At 49.4% G+C, this 10,666-nt stretch overlaps 1 protein-coding gene across 1 annotated transcript; it reads left to right on the top strand.

Moving 5' to 3' along the window:
* Positions 1-5,683: 5,683 nt before the first annotated feature.
* On the top strand, positions 5,684-7,116 carry LOC127294468 (uncharacterized). Its single transcript, XM_051324287.2, has one exon. It carries the CDS (start codon positions 5,763-5,765, stop codon positions 6,789-6,791), a length of 1,029 nt encoding a protein of 342 aa, XP_051180247.1. The 5' UTR covers positions 5,684-5,762; the 3' UTR covers positions 6,792-7,116.
* The last annotated feature ends 3,550 nt before the right edge of the window (positions 7,117-10,666 follow it).

The raw sequence follows: 10,666 nt of genomic DNA, 5'->3' as shown, positions 1-10,666 counted from the left end.
GCTTGGCAGACGCATGTCCGGCAGGACGGGATATCCCACGCGGTACAGCGCCCACGCCTCTACCACGGTGAGGCTGCCGCGGCGATCTTGCGGGAGGACGATGACATTGGCTAGGGAGAGGAGATTTGGGAGCGGCGAGAGGTTGGAGTGGCGAAAGATTGGGATGGGGAATGAAGCAGGGACGCTCTTAATGTAGAGCGGCGGCAGGCGAAGCGGCAATGGGGTGTTGGACGTAACAAACGCCAGCGCGGATAGTCACGCGTCCATGCAGGATGAGAAGCGTCCCTGCGTTGCCTGGGAAATCTAGGACGCCATTAATGTCGCTTGACCAAAGGTAGGCGACGGGGTTTTAGGCTCCTGACCCGCTGACGCGTTGGACCCGCGTCTCCTCGCCTCGCATTTCGTTGTGTCGGCGTGCCCAGAGCGTGCCCTGTGTAGCGGGGACGGGCTCGGGGCGTTGGACACCGTATTGGCCACGTCGGACAAAAAGAGGCTTTGATGCACGCGGCTGGGAACATTTTTTCGTTCGACGCGCCCCAAATCCCTTTGGAAGACGTGGCTGGAGATGCTCTTAACCTGCAATGGAAGAAGCCATCGGCGCCATGGTCCTCGTCCCTACCGCCCCCATCACCCCCACCGCCACCGGCCGCAAGGGAAAGATGAAGGCACCAAAGAAAGAATTGACGCCGAAGGAGAGGGCAATTCAGACCAAGAAGTGCAGTGCTCGGCGGCAGTCGTCGTCGCCGTCATCCAAGAAAAAAATGAGCTCCTCCTTGTCTTGCAGGCCAAGGTAAAGCTGGAATACTCCCTCCTGCCTATTTTATGTGGCGCATAATTTTTCGTGCAAGTTAAACTGTGTAAACCAAAAATATAGATAATAATACAAAGACCTACTATGACAAATGCATATAATATGAAAATATATTTCATGACAATTCTAAAAACATTATTCTTTTGTTTTATATGTTTACATTTTTATCAATATAGATGACAAAACTTTATGAAATTTGACTTTGACCAAACCTTATATGCAACATATTTTAGGCAAGAGGGAGTACTTACCTCCCAAACCACAGCCCATACCCTCCTCCCAATCAAGGACAAGGTGCTCGAGATTCCAAGGCCGTTGCTGGCGGCATCTCGTCGACAAGCTCGGTCAAGTCCGCGACCGCGAGACCGCCTCTATTGACATAAAGATTTCTATTGGATCATTCCACGCCACGTGTGCTAGCTTCATTGGCCAAATTACTCGCCGAGGATAACCGAATCATGTCCACCGAGTTGAGGCTCATGGACGCGGTAAACCATGCTTGGTTCGATAAGAAGCAAATGATCATCCGTCAACCTGGTGCGTCATCACATATATATCTTTAATTTTGCACTTTGATTCGGTACTATTGCGTGTGAACTATGTCATTTCATAATTAGTGGTGATTTATTTGCACTATTTTCATTTTTTTTGTGACCTCCTTCATTCATATATTGGTCAATTGGTTAAAATGGGGGGAAAGATGGATAAAAGGCCAACGTGTATCAGATGGGTTTGGCGCTAGGTTGGCCCCCAACCTACATAGACAAGCGAAAGGAAGGAGCTGTATTTGTGTCCTGGCCCATTCCAAATAGACTAAAACAGAAATATTTATATTTTATGTTTGAAATAGATCGAACACAGGGGCGATGCTAATGAGGAGGCCCACCGTTGGATTACGGTTCAGATGAACGTTCTTGTCCCTGTCCGATGCAAGGGAGCGATGACAAGGGCAGGGAATTCGAAACCAGCAATGCTCGTGTTGCTGCTACGCTCATGGGCTCGGTGTGATCATGTAACGACTGGATTTATGGCCTCGAGACGAGGAAGGATGTGACAGGCAACGGCACAGGCAGGCAGGAAGGAATAATGAAGGCACACCAAGACCTCGCAGGCGCAGCTGGGAATTACTCCAGGATGCTGCCTGTGACGATGTATCCACGCACGCACCTCGTGCCTAGTTGTGGTGGTGCATGCAGGTTTGCAGCAGTGCGAGCCGGAGCATGGGGAGCTTGCCGGCCTCTCGTATCCAGCGCCCGCCGCCTACGGTGCACCGGCAACAAAGTGCGCGCCACCTGCCGCTTCACTCCGATCACAGCCTCCAGACATGCTCCTCTCGCTCCCGGTTTGTCGCGTTGCCTTTGGGCTTTGGTTGAGCTGCCTGCCCGAAGAACCGGAGCTTTCGACTCGGCTTGTTGGCACAAGATCTTGTCGATGAAACGAGGAGGATACGGTGCTGGCTCGCATGCTGTGACCAGTACTCCAAGGAAGTGCGTTGAGCCTGTCAAGACATGATCAAGCAGAAGAACAGGATAAGCAGCAGCAATAGAAGAAGAGACGATGTCTGCTTATTGTTAGCGGGTTACCAAAACTTTGTCTCTCACGGATGATTCTTTATGCTTCAAATTTGTTTAGTATGCAATGTAATACTTTTATGTCATGTTTTGGTTTGCGTGGACAGACGGATCCAAAACTTCAGCCCAATGGCTCGATTTTTTTTTTTTTAAACGGACTAACTTCATCAATTGAAATTCATTTTTAGTAGCAAAATATTTACTAAGCTCTCCACGGCGACACATTAGCTGCCAAAATTTAAGTTCGCAATGTATCAGCACTCAGCAGTGACAACAAGTGCATCCGCATATGCCCTCCTCTTTTCCCTCTAGGGCCTGCCGCCAGTGGCAACCAAGCCAGTAGTCACCCACTCACGTCCAACACTCCAAAGACGCAAAATTAGTTCTCAAAAATTTGGTACTAAATACTATAGTATTGTATATGATTTTTCTTCCGGGTACCTAAATAAACACTCCATAGGTTGTATTATTTCTGATTAGGATTCATTGGACAAGAAGACAATGAGAACAAAGTATAGAATGGATAAACGGAGTGCGATTTGCGTATCCAAAGATTAAGAAGGACTAGTATTCATGACCTTGAGGTTAAGAGTATTGCTTCTTTCTAGGAAGATGGCTTTACAAGCTCCTTACCGAAGATGGATGGGGCAAACCGTTCAAAAAACAAAAAACATAGACTAGCATGCATTGTACCAAGTCTATCATAAAACTGGGAACTTGCATTTCCGGACCGGCCTAATGAAAATGAAGAAATATTTTTTCCGATTTGGATCATCTAAAATTAAAGATGGCTCATAATTTAGATTATGGAGGAAAAGGGACTGGATAATGCTACACTCCAGGAATAATATCAGCTCTAACAATATTGTTCGTCACAAGGCTGATACATCGCTACGGTGTTGAAGTTCCCTCCACCAAATGTGATGTTTTCGAGGATTTTAGTTGACCCCAGCCTTGCATCCTAGAATGGTTTGCAAGCTACCTAAAGGAGTTCTACATAGGTTGGATTATTTCTTATCAAGATTCATTTGGCAAGGAGACGGTGAGAAAAAAGAAGCATGGAATGGATAGATGGAGTGTGGTTTGGCTATCCAAAGATAAAGAGGGGCTAGTATTCATGACCTTGAGGTTAAAAGTAATGCGTTTCTAGGGAAATGGCTTTGCAAGCTCCTTACCGAAGATGAGTGGGGAAAACCCTTCTAAAATAAAAATACATAGGCTCACAGGCATATTTCCAAGTCTATCATAAAACTAGGAACTTGCATTTCTGGGTCGGTCTAATGGAAATGAAGAAACACTTCTATCGATTTGGATCACCTAAAATTAAAGATGGCTTATAAATTAGATTGTGGGAGGAAAGTGGATAGGTAATGCTAGATTCCGGAAATAATATCTAGCTCTCACAACATTGTGAGTCACAAGACTGATACATCGCTACGGTGTTCGAGTTCCCTCCACCAAGTGTGGTGTTTTCAAGGAATTTAGTAGGTCGTAGGTTTGCATCATGAAATGCTTTGCCAACGATTGGCATGGTTCAACGAACGCAAAGGTTCAAAGAATTTTGTTAGAACCTACATAAAGTGGTAAATTCACAGTGGACTCCATATACAGAGCACTAGTGTAGTCAGAGGTGCAGGTTGGTAATAAATTTTTGTAAAATAAAGATACCACTTAAGACAAAAATATTTGCATGGTATCTTTATGGAGGAGTAATCCTCATCGAAGACAACCTTTTTAAAACTCAACCGTCACAAGACTACAAAGTTTATATTTTGTCATCATGATGAGACAAATAAGGCTGGTGCCAATGCCTCACCTCACTCTCACCCGCCACGTCAGCTTTTTCCCCCACTCTCACCCCACTCTCACCCCACTCTCATCCCACGTTGCCAATGCACGGGCTATAGTGCCATCTCTCACTTCTCTCTCCTCCACATCACCATTTCTTTTTCACATTAAGTTATTTCACTCCATTTTTTTACCGATTACATAATAATTAATAAAAATACAAATTATGTTTCTTGTTTTTCTAAATAGCCTATATGACAAGTGTGTACTTGTGTTTGTATTTTGAACTGAAAGAGTAATCATTAGTGACCGAAAATCATACTGGTTAGATTACAAACTTTCCAAAGTTTGTTTGAATCAATTTGGTAGCCTAAAAGAAGGAAAGAAAATAAAATAAAGCGATTTAAAGAATAAAAGAAGGAAAGAAAATAAAATAAAAACTGCCCGGCCAGGTCGTCTCCTACCTCTCGCCTCGTCCGCGTCGCTGTGCCAACGCTCTCGCCCCGCTCCCGCCTCCCTCCCGCCCCGCTCTCGCCGCCAACGCGGGCGGCAGCCGGGCGGGAGCGGCGATAGCGCCGGGCGCCCCCGCCGTCGCCCCTCCCTCTCGTCTCGCCCGCCTCCCGCCTCTCTCCCGCCCCGCGCTGGACGGTACCGCCCCCGCTCTCTCCCGCGTTGGCACCAGCCTAAGGACTTATTTTTTAAGTGTAATTTTGCAAGATCTATACGATCAACCATCCAAATAGCTTCTATGTTGTATCGCCACGTAATGTTGAAAATATATTTACCGACTTGTTGCACGGTATTGATTCTGGGTTTACAATTTTTATTACGGTGGGAGTGTTTATCGTTATTCGGTCATTTTGGCTAAGAAGAAATGACAAGATTTTTAATTTTTTCTCTATTTTATAAAAATATCTATACAGTTGAAGCATACTACGAGAAATATTTTTATGCAGTGTGATCTAGGGATTGGTCCACCGTTCTCATAGGCTATACATGATAGTTACATGCATTTGTTTGAAGCTGTTACGGCTGTATGCTTCTTAACTGGAAGAGACTAGGTGTAATGCCTTTTTTTTTAATTACGGCGCCGCTATATACAAAAATAAAGGCCGATTAAGAAATTGCGTAAAGGTTTCCGATTAAAAATGATCTGACAAGGCGTGGCAATGGCTTTCGCCGCCGCTACGGAAATTCCATGGGATTCTGCCGGGCCCATCTGGCAATGAGAGTTTGATAAATGAGGTGCTGGACCATCCGTCGTGTGGGAAAAAACAAATAAATCGACGAGGACCATCCTGCAATGCAATTGCGCAAACCAAGAGAGAGAACCAGATCCCATCGTACCAGAAAGAAAGAGTATCTCTTTCTTCCCAAGAAACCTTGAAAATACCACTTTATCACCGCCACACCCGCGAGCACAGCAAAACATCGAACGAAGCCACGATTCTCCGAAACAAAAGGGCCTGAATCGCAAAACTCACCCAGCAGTTAAAAACTCGCACCACCACCCCACTCTTCCCAGTACCCACCACACTCCTCGCTCGCACCACTTCGCCGCGCGCACCAACCCACCACCACCGCACACCGCAATGTCCGCCGCCGTCGCAGCCTCAGACGCCGACCATGCCGCCTCCCCCGGCGACGACCCGCTCGCGGGCGGCGGCGCGGACAGCGCCTGCTCCACGCCGTTCGTCAGCGCGCCGTCCAGCCCCACCCGGGACCCCTTCTCCGGCCACCACCACGCCGCGTGCTTCTTCAGCGCGCCGGCCAGCCCCACCCGCGGCGCCAGCAGCAAGGACTTCGTCTGCGGCGGCCTCGACTTCGACTTCGACTTCTCCTCCCGCTTCCCGTCGCCCTCGGCCGCGGCCATGTCGTCCGCCGACGAGCTCTTCCACAACGGCCAGATCCGCCCCGTCCGCCTCTCCGCGATGCTGCTCCAGCCACACCAGCCCCACCAGGCTTCGCTCGCCGACGACGCGTCCTCGCCATCTTCTCAGGCGGCGGCGGAGGCAGGCGAGCGTGGCCGCTTCCGGAGCCGGTCCGTGCACCGAAAGTCTCGCTCGCTCTCCCCGTTCCGCGCCCACTGGAGGTCACCGTCTCCAGCGCCGCCGCCGGAGTCCGAGTCCGTCGAGCCGACCGCGACGCCCCCGGCTTCGCGCTCCTCGTCGTCATCGTCCACCGCTTCGTCCGCGTCGTCCTCTTCCTCGAGGGGCTCCCGCCGGTGGGGCTTCATCAAGGATCTCCTCCACCGGAGCAAGTCCGACGGCGGCAAGGACAACCAGCACCCTTCCGCTCCGGCTCCCCCAGCTTTCTCCGCAACGCCGAAGAGGAGCTCATCTCCTTCTCCTGCAACTCCTTCTCTATCGCCATCACCGTCGCCGGCGGCGGCGAGGGGGAGAGGGACAGGGAGGGGCCGGCGGAGGTCGGCGCACGAGAGGCTCTACGAGGCGAGGAGGGCCGAGGCTGAGGAGATGCGGCGGCGGACGTACCTGCCGTACCGGCAGGGCGGGCTGCTGCTCTTCGGCTGCATTGGGATCGGCAACCGTAGCTACGGCACAGCCGTCCACGGCCTTGCCCGGGGGCTCAACACCGCCGCCGCTGTCTCCACCAGGTCATGAATCGTGGCCACACCTCGAACCACGGCATCTCCATGGACGCATTCGCTTGTCCACTGGATGCTGCAGCTGTTCTTGGAGCTGGAAGGATGGCGCTTGGTCTCTCAAGCGCGGGGCAATGCAGCGTCAAAACTGCAGAAATTGCATAGAAAATATTAGTACCAGTAGCTATCTAAATAGTTTCATGTATGGATTTTGGGTGATGTAAACGGGCTTGTTTATGTAGTGATAATTAGTGGAAACCATTTAGTGTGGCTTGCTTCTCTGCTTGTTCTGTGAGCAAGGAACCTGATTAACTGAAAAAATTGCAACTATATTTGTGCCTTCAGTCTGGTCCTTCAGCGTGTGGCAGATCTTATTTGCCGTTTCTGTTGATTGTTTGGCAGGTGACTTCCTGAGAAAGTTGTAAGTTCTTGCAGGTTTTGCTGCTGGTTCTTCAGTAACTAGAAGCGGTTCACAGGCTTGTAGCATGCTGATGTATAACTGGAAGTGGTTGCTATTTCTGATAGTACCCCTGTAACAAAATGGCGGGTATGAAAATGCAGTTGGAAGCAAAGCATGCTTCCTTTGCTCACACCGTCACACCACACTCTCCTTCACCTGTTTCATAGCAGTTTCAGATGTTAACTCTTTGAAGTAATAAAGATTCTTCTAGTGACAGTAGCAACTGTTCTGGTAAAACTTAAACAATGAAGGAAATCATTTGCGGTAGAAACGAGAGACAGATTTATGTGGCTAGAAAGAAGAAGAAAAGGAAGCCTATTCCAAAAAATCATAAATAGAAGGATCAACACCACCTGCATGCTTCAGATCTTTCTTCAGTTAAAAAATTTCACAGTCGCTTTCGCTTAACAGTAACTCCTTTTCCTTCTCCTGATGTACTACTACTGTGTCACGCACTGTAGCTGAGCTGGGGCGACAGGAGCAAGTACATCTCACGTGAGGGCTGCCCATGTGGTTTCTATCTTTTTGCTCCTCGGGTCCAGTTGTTTTATCTATCAAGAAAGGGGACCCGTGGTTAACAATTCATCCACAGTAAGTTCCTACAGTTTATTACTTGGAGGCGGTTTTACCTAACCAAGGTAACCGAATAAACGACCTTTCACCGCCCTGGCGCCAAGTTGCCCGGAACCGACGCCCACAAGACCCATGATGCGAGCTTAATTTACAGGTTGAACAGGCTAATAACACCCAGGAGTAAGCTCCAAACTGAGCCATAATCTACTGTTCTTTCACTGAGCTCCCATTATGAAAGATAACTTGCCACTTTTTCCCTTTGCTGGAGGGTAGCAATCCGCACGGTTGTGCCTTGTCCCGTGCACATAAGTTCGTCAGAGCATGCCTCTGGTGGGAAAAGTCAAACGCCCACTGAATAAGATAGTGGAGTAATGCTGGTTTATCATGGTGAAATTTGCATTCTATCGTGCAAAACCATACAATGTTCTATTACTTCCTTTGATCCATATTATTTATTGCTGCTTTGTATTAAATCAGGGACAAGTATTATGAATTTGGAGGGAGTACTACAGTTTAGAACATGATGAAATAGTTTGCTGTGTCCAGCTTTTTAAATACATTCGGAGAGGGAGAGCTGCTTGCTGCAGCAGTGACCATACTTGCTTTAGTGGAGTTGACAACTTGAGTAAAAGGGCCGCACAGCAGCAGTGCAGCTTCCCTCACCCAAACAGTCACCAACGACAAGGCTCCCCTACATAAAGGAGAGGTGATCTGATAGTGGCGAAAAGATTCACCAATATTACGTGTACTACTCCTAGCTAGGCGAGAGAGATTTTCTGGGGAATCGAGTGAGGCCTGTGGACGGACGGATGGATGTGACCTGACCTGCCACCATCCCCATCTGCTCCTTTCCGAAGCGAGGCATGTCGCCATCCATCGAGGCAACCGAGCAAAAGCCGCCATGAATTCATGTAGCCGGGCAGGCAGGGAGGGAGGCCTCATGCTTCACATGCGGCAGGGTCTGCCATGGCGTGTTGCTGGGAGCATCTCGCTCTCCTTTCCGCCCGTTTGGTGCAGCAGCTACGTACTGCTAGGGCCACTTCGCACTTCAATGCCAAGGTTTTTCAAAACATTCTTTGTTTTCTTTCTGCATGATAAAGGAGGATACTTTTGTGAGTGGAAAGAATTGGTGAATGGAAGCTAGAGCAGCCAGCCTGACCGTAGACGTCCTTGCGTTTGTTGATCAGCACATGATTGTTTTAGTATGATTTTTTGCTATGATTGTAAAGATAATAAAGGGTCATAGCTACTATATTGATGAAGTATAATTTATTTCCTAAATCTTGCATAGGATCACGAGGACATCAAGCGAGATTTTAGAAAATGTTTTTCGGTTGGGGGAAAGTCATGGTAGACTTGTATTCCAAGTTACTTTATGAATTGGGTAATACCCCTTCCAGCTCTAAATATTTGTGGCATGTTTAGAAAAAGGGTTATACCTCTAGCGAACGCCGCAAAATAACTGTATCTTGTAGCAAATTTCCCTTAGAAAAATGTAGGCTAAAGTATGTCTATCTTAATTAAGCAAGCGAAAAAATATTTAGAGTCGAAGGGAAGGGAGTAAAACAATTTGCCATTTTCTAGTGTCCAATGATTACTGGATGCTCCTAAAACGGAAGAGCAGTTTATTAACCAGGTTAAAGGAAGTCCTGATACTGGCGGAGTGCTGTTTCTTTTATACTCTGTCAAATACACATTTGTCTTGGAAATGAAGTTGGATGAAGATACCATCTGACCATTTTAGCAAGAATGTGTATAAACTATCTTTTATACACATTTTGAAACGAACCCGCCAACCGCGCCGCCGCCGCCACCCCCCACCCTCCACCCCGCTGCGGTCGGAGGAAGCCACCCAGCGGCGGATGGCGGCAGCGGGAGACCATCTCCTCCCAAAAATCCAAGCCCCTCACCCCAAGAATCCCCTCGAATCGGGCAGCCTCGGCCCTCCAACCCCATCTCCTCTGGCCCTCGCGCAAGACGACAACGGCGTCAGGATCTGCCGCGGACGCGCGGCTCCTCTTCCCTGGCCGTCAGGATCTGCCGCGGGCGCGCGACAGCTCTCCAGGACGAGCTCCTCGCCTTCGCCCTTGCGCCATTCGACGGCGCACCCATCGACATCCGCCGTGGCCGCTAGTCCACCCGCAACAAGCACCATGTAGGGCGATCAGCTGCTGCCTGCTCCCCCCGCCGCCGTCACACCGCCCCCCGCCAACACGATGCCCCGACGTCGACCACCTCACGGCCACATGTCCGCACGGGTTGATACGTCTCCGACGTATCGATAATTTCTTATGTTCCATGCCACATTATTGATGTTATCTACATGTTTTATGCACACTTTATGTCATATTCGTGCATTTTCTGGAACTAACCTATTAACAAGATGCCGAAGTGCCAGTTCCTGTTTTGCTGTTTTGGTTTTAGAAATCCTAGTAACGAAATATTCTCGAATCGGACGAAATCAACGCCAAAGATCTTAGAATCCCCGGAAGCATCCGGAACACACGAGAGGGACCGGAGGGGGCACAGCCCACCACACCATACCACTGGCGCGGCCTAGGGGGCCCGCGCCCCCCTATGGTTTGGCCAGCCCTTCGACCCTCTGGCGCCGCCTCTTCGCCTATATAAAGCCCCTGGATCGAAAACCACGATACGTTCGGCGAAACCACGAAACCTTCCGGAGCCGCCGCCATCGCGAGGCCAAGATGCGGGGACGGGATCTCTGTTCCGGCACGCTGCCGGACGGGGTAGTGCCCCGGAAGGCTTCTCCATCGACACCGCTGCCATCTCCACCGCCATCTTCATCACCGCTGCTGCTCCCATGAGGAGGGAGTAGTTCTCCATCGAGGCTCGGGGCTGTA

This window comes from Lolium perenne, chromosome 4 (genome assembly GCF_019359855.2).
Source record: "Lolium perenne isolate Kyuss_39 chromosome 4, Kyuss_2.0, whole genome shotgun sequence".
Taxonomy (NCBI): Eukaryota; Viridiplantae; Streptophyta; class Magnoliopsida; order Poales; family Poaceae; genus Lolium; species Lolium perenne.
Note: the sequence above shows the minus strand (reverse complement) of the source record. Positions and strands in the feature narration are given on the sequence as shown.

What these genes read in the sequence shown, in the direction of transcription:
- LOC127294468 (XM_051324287.2), top strand. Translation starts at nt 5,763, where the DNA reads ATGTCCGCCGCCGTCGCAGCCTCAGACGCCGACCATGCCGCCTCCCCC.